The following is a 23,200-nucleotide window of genomic DNA, read 5'->3' on the forward strand; positions in this document are numbered from 1 at the left end:
ATTTCTGATCAAATAAATGCAGTCTTGGTGAGCATAAGAGTCAAACAAACTTTTTTGGTCAAAACATGAGGATTTATGATAAATATTGCGTTATTCATTAGTAATTGATGTTTTAGCTCTATGTAGATGTTTCAGTTGTCACCATTATAGTGATTAGTGTTTTGCTGAAGTTTCTTCTATTTCAGTAAGCATATACTACATTTGTTTAGGTGTGTATAAACATAGTTACTCCATATACGCTTTTCAGTTTCCTAAACAAATTGATACAGAATTTAGACACTTCTGTTCTACATCTCTATTGTGTACTAGAGCCCGACCGATATATCGTTTTGCCGATATTATCGGCCGATATGAGCCTGTCGCTGATATATCGGTATCGGCAAATATGCCGCCGATATTAATTTTTTTTACAGAACATATAACGCAGATAAAATGCTTGAAATGGTGTAATTACTTAGTTTGTCCAGCAGAGCATGCTCCATTGTTTGCTACTGGCGACCTGGATGAAACGCTTTAAAGCTTAGTCTATGGAAATCCATTGAAACTTTGAACGGCCATATCTCCGTAACGGCGCGGCGAATCCGCACCAAATTCGGGGATCCCTTCAGCTCGAGGAACCCTCTTGAACGCGAATCGAGTGTACGTCTAGAGGCCCGCTTTCGAATGAGGGTCGATAGCCCCCGGGGTTAGGGGTGGTTAAATTCGCGGTGTGAATTTATATTGTATTTATTTACAGAGGTACATTATGTCACACTTTACACTTCTCTAGTAAGTTTCGTCGGAGTGTGTAAAGACAGTAGCGCAAATCTGTGAATGAATGTTCCGAAGTGAAATAAACTTCAAAGAAATAAAGTTGAACTGGTACTGTACTATAATACACACAAAGAATATCGGTCGATATATAGATATCTGCCTTTTTTTTACTCCCTAATATCGGTATCGGCCCCAAAAAAAAACATCGGTCGGGCTCCATTGTGTACAGTAGTGTTTGTGATCAGCTTAAAATGTAAGATTAATGCACTTAAATCCACAAGTTACAGTATTTTTTTTTTTTTAGAACGTAAGTTTGCATAAGTTTTTTTTTTTTCAATATGTTGAGTATATTGAAGCTGGCTGCCTCAAGTTTTTTTTTTTGTTTTCTTAACTTTATAGCATTGTCAATCTGTGCTATTGATTTATTTATTTATTTTAACACAATACATTGCATTCAACAATACAAAAAAACCCCTCAAAGTACTGGTTTATAAAACAAATCTTTATTCAATGAAAAGCATTTTCTTCGTCAAGTATGAAATAGAATATACAAATACTTTACATTGTTGAAAACAACACAACAACAATGAAAGTGAAAAAAATCCATCAGTCAAAAACAACACGAGAGATGAGGTGCACAAACCTCTGAGAAACTGAGTTAGATCAGCTCGACACAAGAAAACCAGCTTGAACCAGTGAATTCATGAAACTGGTCTTAGACAGGTAGTCTTGATGCCCACGGGTCCAGATCTGATTAGTGTGTACAGTGATGGTTCAGGGTGGCGCGAGAGCCAACCAAACACCCGGTTTAATGCTGCCACAGTGTTCACTTATCAGCACCTGAAGCCAAATGAAGATGACGATACCTGTACGCTGACATCAGAGTAAAAGGTGGCATTTAATTGTCATCTTAGGAGCAGAAAAGACCACAAGTATCAATTTGTAGGTAGTTACAGAAACAGTTCACACAAACATGACAAGTCTGTTATCATTTACTAGCACATGTTGTTCCAAAGTGTAATTTTCTTTCTTTTGCGAAACACTAAAGACGACGCAGAATGTCCGAGCAGCTCTTTTATCTACAACAAAAGTTGGATTTATAACATCAAACTCCAAGATGAACAAAGGCATTAAAAGTGGCCCATGTGATTCATAAGCGTCTTTCAAAGTATTTAGAAGCAATATGATATCATTGCGTGAGGAGCAAACTGATAATCTTTCACTCCACCAAGCTCTAAAAAGCCATATGGACTATTAAAACAATGCATTGATATCATTAATATCTATTGTCTTGTTACCAAATTTCATGTCAAACTTGCATCAAAAGCCCTAAATTTGAAGTAAACAATGACTTTCCTGTATTTTCCTCACATAAAGCTTTTTCAGAAGACATGAAATATGGACATACAAGTCATATGGATCACTTCTATGGTGTTAAATTTGGACTGTGGCAGCTCAGACATTCTACTTAATATCTCATTATACGTTTCTTGGTTTGCAATGAGTGAGTAAATGATGACAGAACTTTACAAGTAATTTTTGTGAACTACTCCTTTAATATCGTAACAAATCAGTCGCAAACCATAATGGTGTAAGTCAAATCGTCTGTTGCAAGTGTATTACTGATTTTACATTTCACGTTCTTATCAGCTCTTCACATAGCAGTTGTGAGGTTTTTTGGTAATAGTGGCTGTGGGCGTGTCTAAAGGTTGCTGGTATTCTGGGATTGGTGCAGCACAGTGTCAGTCACACACAGGGGCGTCAACAGCACAGGGCGACGCACAAAACCAAAGGAAAGAGACGACACTGGACACATTCGGACGTCTGATTTCTACTGCTGGTGAGGACCACAAACCCCTCCGAAAGTCTTCTGAGGGGTCCATGAGCAGAGCTCTTCAGACTCTTTGGCATTCATTACCAATTAGTTGAAATATTTAATTTAATTTACAATTATATAAAAATTAATTTTGGAACAGAAACTAAGTAAAACATCAGACACAGAGGCTCTACTTCCCACACCGCTATGTACTCTAAGTAAATTCACAATAAAATGACTTTGTGTTGGACTTATCCTACTAAAACTCTATCTGTACATATCTATCTACTTTGTAAACCCCTTTGTTTTATTCTCACACACTCGCAGACACACACACACACATTTACTTGCGCTGTATAACAGCAACACGAATGCATGTTTCATCTCTGGTACCTTATGAGAACACAGAATAGTTCATATGCATCGTCGTCCAATCAGCTCACATGAAATCATTTAGCTCCGCCTCCAGCGCAGCAGCCATCTCATCAGCCTCCGAGCTGCTGCCCTCCTCATCCTCATTGGAGTCTTTACTGGAGCCACCATCATCATCATCATCATCGTCGTCGTCGTTATCTTCTCTGGCCTCCTCCAGTTTTCTTTTGTGGCCCCTAAAGATAGAAACACAGAGGCGTCGGTCAGTGATGCTCGTTAGTCAAAGAAGTTTGGAGAGAAAAGCTCATTGGTTCAAAGCGGTCTGGTTGCCGGGGTTACGTATGGCAGTGTTGAGTGTTGTTGATAGTTGATTGGTTGCAACACTCTGTCATGGTTTGCAGGCTGCTGGTTCGCATGCCACCATCTCCACCTGCGTCTGACAGGCACCAGGAGCCTGAAGCACCACAAAACAAAAAATGCCATCCTAACTTCGATGGCACTCTCTGAGAATAGGAACAAACTGGTGGCTAAGTATGCTTGCTTAAGACCAATAAAAGAACAAATCTCATGTTCTTTGGAGTGAGAACTATTAAATGCTCAATTAACTATTATCTATCATAACATTAACAGAGAAGTAGCTAGTAGTAAAATAAGCCCCCCTTAATGGTATGTTAGTGTCCTTGTTACACATTACTTGTAGTTGTTGTAAAACAAAGATTATTGGAGTATGTTTTACTACAAAATACTATTCAGTCTTTCTACTTAAAAATGTCATGTTCAATTCAATGTTATTTACCATTTCTTTGTTATTAACTGTGAAATTTACAAACCACTACACCATTGTTTTTTTCTCAATGTAGGGATTTTCTAATCTGTTGAACTGAATTTATTGTAGAAAAACGTTTTAATTAACAACCAAAAAAATTTCACTTTGGCAGTGGCCCACATTTTTACTCAACTCACTAATGAAACGATTGTGAAATTAAGGGAGTGATATCTTTTGGACCTTTCTACAGCATGACGGGAAGACTATGGTGTTATGTTTGTGCCAAAACAGTAGACGGACAAAGGTATTGTACAAATCAGTCAGACACTTTTTTGGCACAATTGGAACACCATATTAGACAAGTAAATAATCTCATTCCATTTTTTTCAATTTTTACACAAATTCTAGGGGTTACATAAACATCAAGCTTAACCATTTAACCCTGTTAAGTTACATTAATTCAAATTTAAATTTTTAAACATTTATTTCATATTTAAAAATAATGACCTCACACAACCCAGAGTTTTTCATCTGTATTCAGACATTTCATTATAAAATAAAATAAAAGAAGTTAATTATCACAAACCCCAAGATGGTGATCACGACCCTAACAACATACTGTAGATTGGTATGAATTAATTATTGAATTGCCTACTTAGACTGCCTTAAAACTTTTGATAAGAAAATACAATCAAATGCTGATTAAAATGAATCCAAATGAAAACTGCATCCACATTACAGTCATAAATACTAATATTAGTCTGCAATAAGCTCTCTATTTACAGTTCTCTCATCCAGCAGAACATAATTAATCATAAATGTTCAATGACTGTTCAATGTCGCAATTGACCAATTATAATCAAACATTACAGAACAGGCAAATAGTTTGACTTCCTGAGGTAGACAAACAATATTTTCTGAAGGTTAAGAAGCTTTTTTCAATCATCACTTGTTGAAAAAGAACTGGACTTGCAAGAAGGTGCTATTGATGGATGGATTAGATGAAGGATTCAATGAAGGAGACAGTATTCTACCACTAATAATAAAAATACCAAAATTCAAATGTCATGCTCACAGCAGAACTGCACTTCTAAAACCCCTCTTTCACAAAACAGCCCTCTACGAACACCTTGGCAACTGAATCGCCATTGGCTAGTAAATTTTTTTGTTTACTCGCCAGACTGATAAATATATACATACACATATACATATATACACACACACACACACACACACACTGAAAAACAGCACAGATCGCTTGGCGGAGAGTGAAACTCTGAAGCGCTCAGTCAGAGTGTTCGGCGAGTGAAAATATATCTGAGCTAAACTTATACTTAGCCTCCAACTCACACACCGGCGAGTAAAATCTGAGAATTTATTAGCAATTGGCTAATATTAGACATAATTTAGTCGCCAGAGTGAAGATTTAGTCGCATATGCGAGTGATTAACTCGCAATGTAGAGGGTTGCAAAACATAGACTTATGAAAGAAAATATGGATGGGGCACTGAAGAGAGAGCACATCATCTCTCATAAATCTGTATTTCTGTTGAAGCGCTTCTGACAGTAAGATGATGCAACACACTGTCCTACTCATAGCCGCTGTGCATGAATACTGCTCCCATAAACACAGAATCCTGAACAGAAGATTCATTTAAAATCTGATGCCCTACTCATTGGGCAAAAAATTCAGTTTAATGCTAATTAATTAAAAGGTTGAGCCCATCAGTCACTGCTCTGCACTAGAAGAACATGCACTACCATTAAAAAGTTTGGGGTCAGTAAGTAAAATTAATGAATTCCTTTATTTAGCAGCAATGATGCATTAAATTGATCAAATCTGAAGGTAAAGACATTTCTAATGTTACAAAAGCTTTGTTTCAGAAAAAGCTGTTCTTTTGAACTTTCCATTCATCGAAGATGAAAAAATTAAAAGCAGCACAACTGTTTTCATTACTGATAATAATCAGAAATGTTTATTGAGCAGTAAATCAGCATATTAGAATGATTTCTGAAGAATCATGTGACACTGAAGACTGGAGTAATGATGCTGGAAATACAGCTTTGATCACAGGAGTACATTTAAAAATATATTCAAATAGAAAAGTTATTTGAAATAATATTTAGTAATGTTACTAAATAGTAATATTATTTCACAAAATAAGTTTTTACTGTTTACCGACCCTGAACTTTTTGAACATGTATAAAAAAAAAAAAAAAAAGAAATTAAACCTGTATAACTTCTTTAGAGAATATTTAATACAGATTTTTTTCATACAAAGAAAGCATATGATTTGTGCGCATTATTAAGTCTTCTGAAGTCATACGATACCTTTTTTGTGAGGAACAGACTGAAATATAAGTAATTATTTGTTAAAAATCTTTGCTTTCAACTTCAGTCTGTCCGTCACACAAAGCCATGACTTGACATCAGAAGACTTGAAATAAAGAGCACAAATCAGAGAGAAACATTTATGCTACTTTTATGGCGCTTTTGTGTTTCATGGCAGAAAGAATTGAATACAGGTTTGGAAAGACTGAATACATTTTCATTTGCAGGCGAACTATTCCATTAACGCACCCTGCAGTAACATGTGTAGGAACATTAGCTTCACATACATAAAAAGCCAATCAAATTGACACTGACAAACATACACAACTACCTTGTAAGCAAGTTTTGTAGAAGTCAGACATAATAATGCTCTGCCGGAGGTAAATAAGCGCCAGCTGTCATTAGATGTGCTGACAGTACAGACAGCTGCTTTGATCACTGGACAGTATGTGTGTCTCACATTTAGTGTAATGATGAATCCACTACCACCTGCTGATAAAGAACCAGCCCGACTACATGAATAAAAGATAAAAGCAAAGGAAGGACAGAAAATAGAAAACATTAGGAAAGAAAGTCAACCTGACAATACGGGGGAAATGAGGCTCAGTGTTGTTCACATCATTTCTGTCTGTGTCCATGCACCTAGGATAATTAGAAGAAATACAAACAGGAAGTTTGTCTCTCAAAGTTCTGGAAGCTCTTTGAGCATTGCAGTACTATCATGTAAGTTCACTGTGCATGTACACAAACTGCAGACTTTAGTTTAACGGTGATTACACCACACAGTCTTACATCTTCAATCAAACCACAGACCAAAGCACAGCACTGTTATTCAGACTGCCACTATTCCCCTTTCTTTATGTGATATTTAATACGAGAAAATCTGAAATCAGATTTAACTCAGAGAATAAAGAAGAATATGAAGTTAGGGATAAAACAGAGGTGCAAATTACACATGGGAGCTCCTCGTCAAGGTTATCATCTATTATGAAAGTGAAAACTAGCCAACAAAAATAACTACATTAACTAAATAGAAAAAAGAGAACGAAACGAAAAGTGGGGTTTTAACATTAAATAGAATTACATAAAAATGACTTTAGTTGTCATATTTTCAATCAGTGCTAGACAGTCTTGATATCTATAAGAAAAATTAAATGGCCTCAAACGCAAATTAATACATTTGGAAAGTTTTGCAAATCCAGTTTATTTGGTTGAGTTTAGCTTTGATTTTTTTTTTAATGTAATGCACTTTGTAGTGTCACAAGCAAATGAAAAGCAAAAATGAAAACTAAAACTATACCAAAACATTAAAAAATATTCACAAATTAAAATCAACTTACGCCCCAATAAAACTACACTGATAGCCAAAACACACAATTAAATAAAAATTAAAATGTAGTAAAATTATAATATCCATTCCCGTACATTAGGCTGCTTAAAAATGTGGGAGAACGCATTATAAATCACAGATTTAATCGTTTTTAATTATTCTCTTGCTTAGCACAAAACTAAAAGTAAATTGACCGAGGTATGAAGCCTACGCATAATTTTACTTCATGCACATACACATAAACATAGTTCAATACACACGCATTATATTTCACATATAACGTGGTAGTGTAATTATGCTGGGATATGCACACGGACGGACAGTCTCTTTGGCAATGCCAGAAATGTATTAACACCTCTGAAGTACTCATTGTAGCAGGTTTGCAAACATGACTTTTAACATATACATAAACATGTACAACTCCTGGAGGAGCTTTAGATTTTGAAAAATCTCATTTATATGTTTGGCAGACGCTTTTATCCAAAGCGACTTGTGTTGCATTAAAAGCATACATTTAATCAGTTCATGTATTCCCTGGGAATCAAACCCATTACATTGGCGTTGCTAGCGCCACACTCTGCTGTTTGAACTACAGAAATGCTTAAACAGAAATAGCCAAAAATTGTATTTTTTGTGCAATTATGATGAAATCACGACCCCATAACAGACAGTGCTTGGAAAAAGACAAATCATTGTTTCTGTTGACAACTCCACAAAAATCACAACTGAACTCTGACCAAAAGCAAAACCAAACGTTTGCATGAAACCTCATCTTCAGAATGCAAAGAAATGCTGTATTGTTGATTTGTCTGGAGAGCTTTCTGACAACAGCTCAACACTCACCCAGCGACGGCTGTCTGTGACCCCGCTGACTCAACAACACCTCACAGCACACGTCTGAAAATAATATGCATGCTTGAGACGCCTCAACAAAGAGCACCTTCTCCGTTGGGAATAGGGATATGCCGGTATCAAATTTTCATGTTGTGATTAATTGCTAATGCTTTTATCACGGTATACGGTATTATCACGATATTGAAATTTAGTTTTAAAAAAGTGCTCTCATAATACAGTATAACAGGTTTAATAACTTTTTTTCTAAAAGTAACAAAAATAACTGAACATTTAAATGCAATAAAGCAATACAGAAAAATGTATAAAGTTAAAAGTTTTACACAGATAAAGTGCAAAAGAACTATAAAGACCAATAGGCATCACTTTACAATAAGACCTCATTAGTTAACCTTAGTTAATGCATTAACATTCACAATGAGCAATAGCTACATTTGCTACAGAAGTTATTAATCTTTGTTTAAAAAATACAAGTCTTAGTTCTTGTTAGCTCATTAAATAACACAGTTGCAACTTTCGATTTTAACAACCTGTTATTAAATATTGGAATACCTAAGATTAATGAATGTCTCGTCCGCGCTTGTTTACATCAGAGTGCACATGCGTCTTTCACGCAGCATACAGCGGTGTTGTGCATTTTGACCAGTTTATGGGAAAAGTATTCTTAAAATGCATTCAAAATTCTGAATAACTATAATGAATAATTCTGAATAATAATATATAATTATTCACGGTATTTAGAAGTGCCCACGATAACAATATCGTGCATAGTCATTACCGTGATACACCGCATTACCAATACCGGCACATGTCTAGTTGGGAATAGTGCTGTCAGGCTGGAAAACTAGCGGGACACATGGAGGGCTTCTTTTCAAACCGCAAATAGACTCGTCGCTAATGGCACAGCGGCAAAACAGAACAAAAGAAGGAATATCCCTATTTCTTACGTTCTGTCTCACTCCCTCAGTCTCTCACTGTCTACAAGAAACAGATTACATAAGCACAAAGGCTGTGAGAATGAGAGAATGGGAGGAGGATGTGACTGCAGAAACTCGGCCGGCTCAGAGTTTGTTCCCTCTGAATGCACCTGAAAGATTTAAACAGGACAAACCCCTCATAGCTGAGAGAAAGGCAACTAGAGGGCAACAGGGAGAAATACTGAAAATACAGAAAGAACAAAAGCACAACATCATGTCTTGCCCTCATGTCGTTCCAAACCTGTATTTCCTTTCTTCTGTGGAACTCAGAAAATGATTCATGGGAAACTGAAGAAAGAAAATCATACAGATGAGTGAACGATGACAGAAATGTGCTATCCTTTTAAAGCCACAAAAGAGGCATTCAATCAACCCTGGAGGTTTAATGATGTGTGCTCGATTGAACCCACAAGGCTTCGTTCTCATACGGCCGTGTGTTAAGCACCATGATGGGCAGTATTGATTGAAGACGATGGGGGTAACTGATGGTTGTACATGCATGTAGTAGACAGCACAGGTCAATAAGTGTCATGTTTTGTCCTGAGGCATCCTCAAGAATCAGTGTGAAGATGAGGTCAGGACGGGTGAATGAGGCATGAATGCTTGCAGTTGGCATTCAGAAGATCGTTTCAGACATCATGGAGTTTGTTTACTGTAGCATTCCCAAAGACAGACCGCACACATTTAAGTACTGTGACCCATCAATTACTTGGGAAAAAGACTAAGCTTCTGTTGGCATCGCAGCTTGAACTGAAAAATTGAAAGAGAGATTGTGTAAACTAAGCACATCTCAAAAAAAAAAATCTCAAAAGCATCATCGCTGCAGCAGTCTTTCCTCATCTGTGAGCACTGGACACTTCAAGAGGCTGGAGAAAACCCAGCAAAATGACTGCTTGTAATGTTTATGTTAGTTTTAAAGGTGCAATAGGTGATTGTCTTCAGAAACATTTTTTGTTATGCTGGTTGAAATTCTCTTCACATCACGATAGCAATCATTAAGTTAAGTGGTCTATATGTATTTATCTGTATTTATATATTCTGTGGAAGGCGTAGGACCAAGAAATGTTCATCCAATTAAACCGCTCGGTCCGAGCGTTTTAATTGGCTTTCCTACCTGCCTGTCAACGTATGTATTAGCATTCCTCTGCGCACCGGGTTCGCGCAGACAGGGTACGTCATCAGCACGTTCACGCACGCTGTGCAGACAGAGCGAGAATGGCAAACAAATATCAACAACCCGATCTTCCTTCCTGGTATTGTAGTACTTTTAAAGATTTCTCACCGGTGAATGACACATGATGTAGCCCAGCGGTTAATCCAGTCCTCGCGCCAGCTCGTTAGAAGTGAGCTACGTCTCATTCCTTATGTGGCTTTAGGAAAAAAGAAAGAAGCTTCACTTGCCTTTAAACATGAAAAAGCATAAATTTTAAAGACTCAAGTGCCAAGTTTGGTCTTGGATTATTAAAAAAGGGATTTCATTCCCCAAAGTAAAATATCTAAAATAGTGCTGCTGTTGTAAAACATTTAAAAAATGTTAATTATGGTGCTCTTTAACAGTCTGCTGCATATCCCATGGTGTTCCCGAACTGAGCTCAGTTCAGACTAATAATTAATTAATGAAAGCTGATGATGAGCACTTTTGAAGACTTCATTCTGTCCCGTTTCTGAACAAAGCCATCAGCGTGAAGAGGCAGGGGAGGAATGAGTGTATACTTTAGCTGATAATTGAGTTAATATGGCGACTGGGGCCTTTTCACAGCTAAGCAGCCAAAATGAATGGCCATGAATGTGTGTACACATACACAGAAAAACACATAAGTATGGAGAGACAACAACTTTTCATCTCTCCTCCCACGGCATGCTCTAATTGGCACTCAGGGACCGAATCCACGCTACGACGCCACACATTTATGTTGCAGGAAACACATCTGTGAATCTGCAATCCACATGCAATCGAAAGTGAGACATCTGTTGTCTGTATGCATTTGTATGCAACAGCATGATATTATATGTATTGTTGATGAGCGATAATTGCTGGTGTTTGCCAAGGCAAGCTTCATGCTTACTACTGCTCATACTTACAGATCCTGACATTAGACCTTATTAGAGAGAGGTGTGCTGTGAGTAAACTATCAGACTTAAGGATTTTAATATCCTTAAACTTTAGTCAATATTTCATCATATCTTGCCATGTTTCATTCTTGTTACTGTCAACAGTATGTTTTAATAAAAAGCATTTAATCATCATCAATATGTCCATTTTTGTCTTGTCTAGAGCTTTCACTATTGATTATTTTGGTGATTAATCGAGTTATAAGCCGATTATTTCGACGATTAATCGAGTAAACTGATTTTTTGTATGTATAGTAAGTGATAAAAATAGACCCACGTGAACAATAGCCTTTAAAATGACTTAAATACATATATAACAATAGGAAAATAATAACTCGATCAATAACGTATCGAAGAGTACTTTCTCAAAAGTACTCATATGGTTCTTTTGAACAATACTGTTAAAACAATGTAATAGTATATGCATTAACATCATGCAAATTAGTCAAATCATTTAAATTTGAAACAATTATTTGTAATGATAAGTGTAATAATGATTGGATGAACTTCTAATTTTTATTTATTCTTGGTCAAACTCCATAAAAGTCCTATAACTCAGTCGATTAATCAATTAACTTGGTTGACTTCTTTACGACAGAAATTCTATAGTGACTGTAATTTCTTGAACATCAAACTTGTGGACACAAAGCCACGCAATCTTAAAGCCGGGATTGGACAATTTTTTTTAAAATCACCAATGAACCGCATACTTCATATTTAGAAACATACCGATATATTCATACATTTACTTGTAAAAAAAAAGAGAGTTTTAATTAATGCCTACTTTCCACTATTGTATAAACGCTGGATGGTAGAAAACTGTAATAATGCAAATATGGAATTTTGATGTATTTCTATGAAACATGGGTCATGGACGTCTGTGGAATGCGTCACTTGTAGTATAACCTGATACACATTTTTTTAAAAAATCCAAGTACTTGAATTTAGTTGAGTAATTGTGACAGCCTTGTCTTGAGTTTTTTTGAAGGAAATCGTTGGAAGGAAAATAAAAACACTTTTTCATTAATAATTTGACAAGATTTAACACTAACTTGTAAACTGGCAACCTAAATAGCAATGCCCTGGCAACCATGCAAGCACTGCAGTTTCGAACAGGCAAAACACTGATATTTTCTTCAGAAAACATAAAAACTAGAATTATGCAAAGGTTCAAAGGATAATTTGTTCTTCTAAACCAGTTCTTGAAGCATCAATCAGCTCCATTCATATTAAAATCTCATCTGGCTCAGTCACCAATGGCTTCAACTTCCAGGAAAAAGTAGCCAGCTATTCTTCATAGACTGAAAATATCAGCGTTAGCCTGGAGATGAAGGTTGCCATAGAGATAATGTGTACAACATGACGGATACTTTTCCTGGAATCAATCACAGAATTTTCTGTAAGCACAGCAGGAGAAAGGGTCAAAGACACGAGGGCTCTTTACTCACACACATCAACCCTGTTTCACTAGCACCCAGCAAGCAAACTCAAAACCACCACCACCACCATCCACCTTCTCACTCAGGTATCAACCTGGAGATCCAGGAAGTTGAAGTGAGAGCAGAACACCCAGAGATCTGCTTGGTTTCTTGCGGTGGTTCAGCGGCAGGGCTGATGGACTGTGCTGTGGTTAACCAGGGTCTCTGAGATCATTAAAACCCTAAGCAGACAGGCTGCCTCGCCGTAGTCTGAGTGATGAGATCTTTATGGAGAACAGTGCTCTCGCTCTCTCATTGGGAGGTTCTAAATCCAGGGCTGCGCTCATGACTTTCTCCTGCCCTGAGGACACAGGATCAGGAATTTCCTGTAGCTGCCATCTTGGCCATGTCAGAAGAGGGATATTACTGATGGGAAGCAAAGGGAAATGGCAGTGTTTGGTGCTCCGGGGAAATGACGCCTCTGATCACTGAACAGCCCTTCATGAGGCGAGTCCTGCCCTCAGGCATCTGCCAGCCGATGCTCAGAGAGGATCTCCCCGGGTTTAACATGGCCAGTGTTTGAGAGGAGGACACAGGCCTAACAGCTCCTCATGGCTGTCCCATTTACAAATCTCTCCCGAAAAACATGAACAACTTTTTTCATGGTCCAAGATTCATGAAAAATTATTTGAATGTACCAAAGACAGAAGCTCTGATTGGTGACCATTTCTTTCAGGTTTTCAGAATTATTAAGCTTTTATACACACACACACACACACACACACACACACACACACACACTATATAACATTTAAATATATTAATTTAAACAAATTTTTTTCGTTATACAAGAAAACCCATAAAACAACCAAGATTATTTCTACAATAAAACAACAACTAATATTAGTATTTAAATAATTAATATTTATTTGCTTTTACCAGATATGCATGTCATTAATCCTTAAACAAAAATTTCAAATGTTCCATTTTGTATTTTTCCCCATTTTTTAAACAGCAACTATAACTATTACATGTAGACTAGTTCTGGCTAGTTCTTTTCATGTTGTATAGTTCACATAAATAGTCCTGCAGTGTATCATTTTACATAAATTGTAACTTTTTACATTAATTTTAACACACACACACACACACACACACACACACACTTAAAAACATGTGGACACAATGCTGACTAATTCTTTTCAAGTTCCCAACTTAAGCAATTTTTCATAGTTCACATATGATACTGTGGTGAAGTGTTTTATATAATTTTTAACTAAAATATATTTTACATTCTAAAATATTATAAATATATTAATTTGAACTACAATTAAATAATTAAACAAATTGTTTTTATATATTATACAATAAAACAAATATACAATGGCCAACATTTGAAAAAAAAAAAAAAAAAAATTTGTCAGGATTGATGGCATGAATAGCTGGTAAAAATCTTAAAACGTATACATATTAATGCTCTTATTTTTTTGTGGAAATAATTCATTTTTTTAATAAGAACTATACACAATATTACAAGAGGAGCTAATTCCTTATAACGGAACCATTTACTGTTCAATAAAATCTGACTGTATGGGTAAAAAAAATCTGATTGTATTGTAAAACATTATCATGATATTTAAAGAATTTAAAAAAATTATAGATGAAAATATTATATAGTACAATATATAATATATTATTAATGTATAAAAAGTTTTTAAAATTCTTTTAATATGAAGTCATAAAATGGCTCAGGTTCCTCCTTCAATGCAAGTCTGAGATTTTTTTCTCTGAATTTTAACGTAGTAGTTATGATTAGGTCTGTTTAAATGAGAAACTGTAATATTGATGCAGGTTTAAAAAAAATAGCATGACAATAGTATATCATGTCATACTGTAGGAGAGTGCTGTGACCTGTCAACAGCCAGCATCTTAATGGCACTAGCAGTGAAATTCATTTCATTCTCTCAGAGGATCAAAAACAAGGTGGGCTGGTTGATTTAATTAATCAGCATCCCACATGCACACAGTTACAGCGCTGCAGTACGCTAAAACACATAATTCAATCTGCTCCCTGCTCTTTGTTGAAACAGCAGTCACATCAGTAATATGCTTAGAAACAGGAAGACTGAACTAATTTAATGTGGCGCAGAGACGACTCCTAAGAGCACTATGAAGACATGAGGAAGTCCTTTCACTCTAACCGCAACAAAAACAAAGACGTGCGAAGAAAATCAAACTAATAACAGCCCACAGCATTGTTTGTGCAGCTCTGTACGCTAACGTTAATTAATGAAAATTTGATCCTTTTCATGCTTAGAGAATAATCTACCCAATTAGTAGATAGAAAAGGACTATTTTCCCCACTCAATATTTGGTTGGCACATTAATGTCATGTGCTAATAGTTACTACTTTAGCTATACTGTATGACTGTTCCTTCTTTCTTGTCTTCTAATGTCACTACCCATTTTATGCTTTTATGAGTTTTTTAACAACTTAGTTTATTGTCTAATAATTTATATGCAGAACTGATTTATTTTAATTATTACTTATGACATAACTAATAATTTGACTTCAATAACAACATTATGTATATAAATATTTTATTATTAAACAATGATGATCTATTAATAATAAACTAATTTGTGTATTTTCATGATCATTAATATTAACAACAATAAAAATGATTATTAAATATAAATAGTTCTACTATTATTAATAATAACTAGGGATGCACCGATACCGATCTCCTGTACTCGTACTCGTTAAAATGCCCCGATACCAAACGCCGATATCGGGACATACCTTTCTATCAAAGTTATCTAACATTATCAAGCTGAATTTCTTCTGACACAGTTTAACTCTGAGTTCTTGTCATATTTTATTACCATTTTCTAAACTATAGCGAATAAACTGTGATAATGTGAGAAATGTTGAAGGTGTCTGAATAAATGTTGGTTTGACTGTATCTATTTGATAAATGAAGTTAACCAACTAACATTATACATACTCTTTTGGTTTCTGTACCCAATATTTAAAAAATGTACAAATGCAATAAAAATATTGGTATCGGTACTCGGTATCGGCAAGTACCAAAAATAAAAGTATCGGTATCGGGCGAGTACTGGAAAAAGTGGTATCGGTGCATCCCTAATAATAACAACAATAATGACAATTGTAACAATTTATTAAAAGTAAATAACTCCTTTTGTATGCAATATCTCTTTGAAGTTCTGTGAACATGAACTGTGTTATAATAATTGTCTTTATTAAAAGCATTAATAATAATTACAATAATAATGATTTATTAATTTGGAATCTGCATTTTTGTGTGTAATTTCTACCTGATGTCTATCTGGGAATAGTGAACTGTGGGTTAAATCATTACAGTTATACAATTACAATTAATAATATCATTATTAACAACAACAACAATTTATTAATCATAAATTTGGAATTCTCATATTTGTTTGTAATGTAATATGTTTGTATTAATAAATCACAAATTATAATAATTTCTTTATCCTTAATATAATTAATAACACCACCTTGCATCATATTTTCTGAATTAAATTTAATATTAATTATATTTAATAATAATTAAAAAATTAATTTCTTACTCATTTTTGGGGTGTTGATTCCAAAAATATTGCCTGCTTTGCTCTACAGAACTTCACACTTTCTAACAAAACATGATGTGCATTCTGTAGCATTTTTTGCTTTCGACGAGCATTTGTAAACTGAAAGAAGTCTTGTATTAGCCCTTAATCAGCTGCCAAAAAGACATGATTTCTGTCTTCCTCTGAGCCAGATTACAACGATTTTCACAAGCATGAATGATTCTGATTTCAAGGTTAGAATTATGGCCAATCACAGAAGAAAATGCAAACATGAGCCAGATGTTCTCTACTACATCTGTGGGTGTTTTACTACATCCAATCAGCAACAGAAAAACCGTATACGATGGAAAGTTTTTATTGATAGCTTTTGAACTCAGCATTATCAATATTAGGCCTTCTTTATAACAACAATTTATTCAAATGAAATTATAAATTGCCATTTTTGGATGCAACATCTTTTTGATATTCTGTGATCGGTGGACAGTGTGGTCTGAGACTGAACGGGTACACTGTAACACAAATTCCGTAAAATTTACAGTACAAAACCGGCAGCTGTGGTTGCCAGAATTTTACCGTAAGAAATACGGCAGCAACATTTTATGTTTTAAACTTAAATTTACCTTTAAATACCGTAATTTCATTAACTGATATAATGTTAATATACCAACCTATTGAAGTACTGAAATCTGTTTTGTACCTTTGTAATACATTGATAACCACCAAAGCAGGTGGTGATGAAAGTCACATTATGAACCAAAGCCCATCACAAGCAGCTTTTAAATATGAACATACATAGAAGGTGGACAGTGTCATTCACACAAACACTAAACACCATCATGGTAACATTTACATTTAGTCATTTTGCAGACGCTTTTATCCAAAGCGACTTACAATTTGGGGATACATAAAGCGATTCTTCTTAAAGAGGCAAACAGATACAGGAAGTGCTTGTAATACCACGTTTCTAGACATTGTTCAAATAAGTACAAGCTAGAAAGAGAAGTAATAAATAAAGAGAGAGAATTTTTTTTATATGTTTTTATAATGATGATGATGAAGTCAAGTCGCTTATGCAATAAACATGAATTTAACAACATTAGATGTAATATACAACCCTAATGTACAAAACTGATAAGAAAAAACTAAGAAGAAACAGTTATTTCAACAAAAAAACATCAAATTTGAAATGAAACGCAGGGAATTCTGGGAATGTCAATTTACGGTTATTTACTGTAAATTATACGTTCTTTTTCACTTCCAAAAACGGTATACTACCGTAAAATTACTTGTAATGGCCAATACAGTTTTTCACCGTATATAGTAGGGGAACTTACCGTTAACCATTTAACAGGTTTCTACTGTAGCATTTATACAGTTTTTTACCGTTAAATTCACAGTCATTTTTTACAGTGTAGCGAGGCGTACTGTACAGAGAAAAATGCTGCTCTGTGCTTTTTATTTCCACTGGAGCCGCTTAAGACCAGGAGATTTAATGATGAGAGCATCAGGTCCATTCCCACTGGGAGAAGAAATCAATCCTGCCGTCAGATGACTGAACAACATGAGCACTGAGAGGACAGTAGAATTGAATTCAACTCGCAAACAGCTAAAGAAAGCAGATTTGTATATTTTCTGTAGGTTTTAGCTCCAGTTCCAAATGTGGATTATAATATGAAATATGTAAAACAGACAGATAAGTAGAAGTAACAGAGAAAAGAAACAATCAACTACTCTTAACATCATCACTGCTGGTAACATTTTGAATGCTGAACATTCTAACAGATCTAAACAGTTCTGAACATTCTCTTATTCTAAAACAAATCAAATGAAATGAAAGCAGAGCACGTCACATGCAAGAAAGCTAATTTAAAGTGAGGATGAGGGGCATCATGGTACACATTAGTGTCTATAACCAGAACTAGTGCGTTAACATCACTGTCCACTCAAACGACTGTCATAGCTTTCAAAGCGCTCACTTTAGAGTGAGAGAACAGACTTTAGTTACGCAGTGGAGTCAATTAACTTTTTAGAGCTTTTCATTTAAACAGACAGTTCTGCAGCGGACGCTAGCCTCTTGCCTTTAGAGCACTGATGCACCACTAATGGAGTGTCTCAGTGCTACACAAGAGCTGATAAAAGCCTACCGCTGTTTTCCTTTTGGTAAACAACATTTATAGTCAGTAGCGTGAAACCCGCTCAAGTAAGAAGAGAATCAAAAGCTCTAATGAATCTCTTCTGCAGCATAAATCACTGAGAAGTGAGCAAGAGCAGGTCAGTTTATTTAGCATCTGTGTACTGTGTTAAGTACACCGTCTCAGCCTGTTATCTGTGTATTATAGGACTTGATGTAGGATGTAGTTTTTATTCCCTCAGTTCTTATTCAGAATCTATTATTAAATCTAAAATAAAAGAGTATATGAATAACTATGAAATAAATAAATTAATAGAATGATTTATTATTTTGGATTCAATTGAAGTTTCAAAAGTCATCTTTTAACTAGTGGTCGACCGATATTGGTTTTTGACAGCCGATGCCGATATCTTGGAAAGCAGGGTGGCCGATATAAAGCCGATATAATTTTATTAAATATTTAAGAAATTTGAAATCATTTGAAAATGGGTTAAAAAATAAATATGTAAAATAAACATGCTTATACTTTAAATGTCAAAGTATTTTTCACAAATAAACAAATATTTAATACAAATATATAAAAAAAAAAAAAAGGAAGTAAACACTGTAACCAACAGGGCACTCAGTATTCTGGGAAGTTTGTGTGCATTGGGAATCAAATTTTTTAAAATAAAGCCAAGGTAACACTCATTTTACATACAGCACACAGTGAAAATGACATTAATATGACATTGGACAAAAACATGAAGCCAGCATAATTTGAAATCACGAGTTTAAAGTTTGTCGATCGCGCGTCTCCAGTGAAGCTGAACTCTCCTCCTGTCTGCATTCAATTCTCACGGACCGACCATCACGCAGAGAACGTGCGATCATGCAGGATACAAATGCACACTTCACAAGATCTCACAGCTGGATTCGACTAAGTTTGCAAGGTTTTTGAAATTAGATGTTCATTAGTCATTCAAAGATTTGTTTAAATTATATAATTGCATATTTGCTGAATGCTGACGGCAAACGAGAAAGTATCATGTTTGCCTTTCTATTACTAACAATATAAAAGCAATCGTTATAATACTTTTTTGTATACATTTTAATTCCTTTGTTTAACAGTTCTATCTGATTATTAGACAGACTTCTATCCGTGGACAGAACTGTTAACGATGACTGCGAACAAGAGGGAGAATGTGAGCACTGTGTGTTCAGGCGCTGGCGTTCTTAGCGCCGTCAAAATAAAAGTCCCGCCACGAACGCATCGGCCAAACAGAAAAACTTAATAGCCGATGCCGATATTTGAAAAATACCAAATATCAGCCTTGGTGATATATCGGTCGACCACTACTTTTAACCCTAAATATTTCTCCATAGGCATTTAAAAAACAGTGAAAAAAGAAGAGTGTTTAAGCTTTGAACCAAACATTCTGACATTTGATTTAATGTATTTAAGAAAATAAAAAAATATATATAATAATGAAATTATAATAATACAATAAAAAGATTGGTAACACCTTATTTAAACCCTTTATGTATAATGCATTATAAAGATATTCATAATGTATTTGTTGTAATACATTATATCTTTTCATAAATAATTGTAACCAAAGTTAAAATGCATAATAATATTGGGCGATTTGTTTGTCATCTGTTTTAATGCAATACTATTTCTAAAGGTAAAACAATGATGAATAGATCATGAATAAATCATGTTTGTTAAGTTAACAGATTAAAGGCTGGAATACACTACATGACTTTTAAAGTCAAAGTCTAGCTTATTTGTACTGTATAGTGCTTTTCACAATAAACATTGTTTCCAAGCAGCTTTACAGAAAATTTGAACATTATTTTTTATTATGTTCATGTTATAATATGTTATGTTTTAGAGTGCAGTACAGAGTATATACAGTGTATACTGCTCTGCGCAAGTATACTGTATTGTATGCAGATAAAGTTAGACATAATTATATATCAAACTCTATATAAATAGCTGGCAGATAATTTAGTTGTGACAAAATAAAAAAAATCAGGCAGTTGAGATTTACTGTAACAGCAAATCTGAACAAATTTTACTTTGACTTGGGTTATTACAAATGCACAACATCTCCTTTTTAAAATTCATGTGTCCTCGTAATCTATAATCAAAAAGATTACCTTTCCCTCCCTCTCACAAGAAGAGGCTTCAAGTACAATGCATTCCCTCCAATAACCTGTCCTTCACAAAAGATCACAACTCCCAATGGAGAAAATCAAGTCCCAGCCATTTGAGAAACCATTTCATTTGGATGCAAGTCGCAACAGGGAAGAAAATACGATCATAACTTCAGTTTTATGCTGACTCTAAAACTTAAAAGTCAATGACAGTAACTGCCATCAAAGTGTCCAAAATTTAGAGCCAAGCCCATCCTGTTTAATTCCTATTTTACAGCATGTTATGCAGTGGCTTACTGGTGATGTAATGACCATTCAGTTTTATATCCTGTTTAATGTCAAGAGAAAAAGAGAGCACGAATTTAATGGATACCAATAATTACGTAATGTAAATAGAGCCCTGGAGGGAATGAATCTGGGAAGCTCTCTTGAGAATTGCCTTCATCTGGACCCATGCAATGCTAACAGCAATCCTCCGCAATAGCGTGCCTGTGCCAGATGATATGAATGGCTACAGCCTGAGGAAGAGAACGCATAAGAGAGAAAAAGAGAAAGCGAGAGCTCTAATCACACACACACCGCTGCTATCTCTCCTCAGCACAGGAGAAGGAGAACATCACTTGGAGACTGATGCCACTACATTCACAAGGAAGAAACGGCACATTTAAGAAAACTTTGGACATGTAAGACAAGATCCAAATTTGAATAATCTTTCTCTGAACAGCAAAATGCAAAAGGCCTGTTTCTTTACAAAGACACTGTTGGAATATTCATGAAGTGGGTGTCAATTTTATGCACCGTCCTCGTTTTGTCGTTCAAATGCAGGCCGTCTCCACAGGAGCCTGAGTCATACACAGCACGATATCTGCAGAGGACTCCATGTCAAATTTAAGACCTTTTTTTTTTAAACCAGCTGCACAAGCAAAGTTAATATTATATAACATATTGGACTTGCTGATGCAATAATAATGTGTTAAAAGAAAATCAATAACCAGTTTGTGTCAATACTCATAAAATCTATAAATTTAATGTGTTAAATAATGTTTAGTCTTTCCTTCCTGTGAGCTACAAGATTTTATGTTGACTTAAATCCCAAATACGGTTTGTGTAACCAAAATTCCAATAATAACAAGAAAGTATAACATTTTTTTTTGCATAATGCAAGACCTTTAATTATAAACAAGCCAGAAATACATTGAGACTCTAACTTTGAAATGTCTATCCTATTCTACTCCCAGCTACTCAATCTAAAAAATACAACCATCAATATAAACACCATAAAGTAAACCCTCTATAAAATACATCAACAGTAGACTATAACCAATAGCTTGACATAAATGTATGGTATTCACTGATCGTGAACTGCTCTGAAAAGGTGAATGTGCAACAAGTAACACAATTATTCCATTTAGTACGTACTGTGATCTTGTTTCTTCTGTCACCAAATTCAAGACCTCTTAAATGATAATTAAGACTTTCATTACACAACGTTTAAGATATTCTCCATTTAAGATTTTTCTGTCCTTAAAGGGATAGTTCACCAAAAAGTGAAAATTACCCCATGATTTACTCACCCTCAAGCCATCGTAGGTGTGACTTCCTTATTTCAGATGAATACAATCAGAGTTGTATTAAAAACTGTGTCATGATTTTTATTTCTGGGTAAACTATATCCTTAAAGGGTTAGTTCACTCAAAAATGAAAATAAGCCTGTGTTTAACTCACCCTCAAGGCATCCTAGGTGTATATGACTTTTTTCTTTCAGACGAATCCAACCGGAGTTATATTAAAAACCTGGCTATTCCAAGCGTTATCATTGCAGTGGGCGGGGGTTTCTGTTCAACAGTCCAAAACATGTAAAATAAAGCGCACACATCCATAATAAAACGTCCCTCATACGGCTCTGGGGGGGTGAATAAAGGCCTCCTGTAGTGAATCCATGCGTTTTTGTAAGAAAAATATCTATATTACAAACGCAATAAACACTTCTCTCTCACTTCATCTAACTGTCATAAGCGGAAGGCATTCCGGCGGATGACTTAGTACGTTGGCGTAGCATGATTAGTGATGAACGCGGAGAGAGAACAAAACAAAACAAAACGCTGGTCATGAATTAGAAGTACAAACCGTGGTTTTTTAAAGAAAAATGTCGGAGGATTTCGATATAAGCCAAGAGGAGACTGGTTTTCCTTTGCTAGAGTAAGGAAACTTTGCTTCCTTTGCTCCTGTAAATAAACTCACAAGACTAGCATATCTCACAGGCGCGTGTGCAATGCAATAGCCCTACGTCATCCGCGCACAACAGATACCGGAAGTGAGAGAAAAGTGTTTATTACATTTGAAATATGGATATTTTTCTTACAAAAACGCATGGATTAGCTACAGGAGGCCTTTATTTATGCCCCGGAACCGTGTGAGGCACATTTTATTATTGATGCGCATGCTTTATTTAGAGTGTTTTGGACTGTTAAACAGAAACACGCGCCCACTACAATGATTGAGCTTAGAAGAGCCAGGACCATTTTTAATATAACTCCGACTGGATTCGTCTGAAAGAAGAAAGTCATATACACCTAAGATG

The 23,200-nt window shown here is 35.3% G+C and overlaps 1 protein-coding gene across 1 annotated transcript in view; it reads right to left on the reverse strand.

Moving 5' to 3' along the window:
• Nucleotides 1-1,231: 1,231 nt before the first annotated feature.
• The window catches only part of LOC107672848 (RNA polymerase II subunit A C-terminal domain phosphatase-like), a 157,717-nt gene continuing 135,748 nt past the window's right edge, over nt 1,232-23,200 (reverse strand). The window contains exon 14 of the mRNA XM_016466219.1: nt 1,232-3,177. Within this exon, the coding sequence (XP_016321705.1) occupies nt 3,009-3,177 (169 nt within the window). The 3' untranslated portion in view covers nt 1,232-3,008. The remainder of the gene's footprint in view (nt 3,178-23,200) is intronic.

Source organism: Sinocyclocheilus anshuiensis, unplaced genomic scaffold (assembly GCF_001515605.1).
Source record: "Sinocyclocheilus anshuiensis isolate Anshui unplaced genomic scaffold, SAMN03320099.WGS_v1.1 scaffold132, whole genome shotgun sequence".
In the NCBI taxonomy this organism is placed as follows: domain Eukaryota; kingdom Metazoa; phylum Chordata; class Actinopteri; order Cypriniformes; family Cyprinidae; genus Sinocyclocheilus; species Sinocyclocheilus anshuiensis.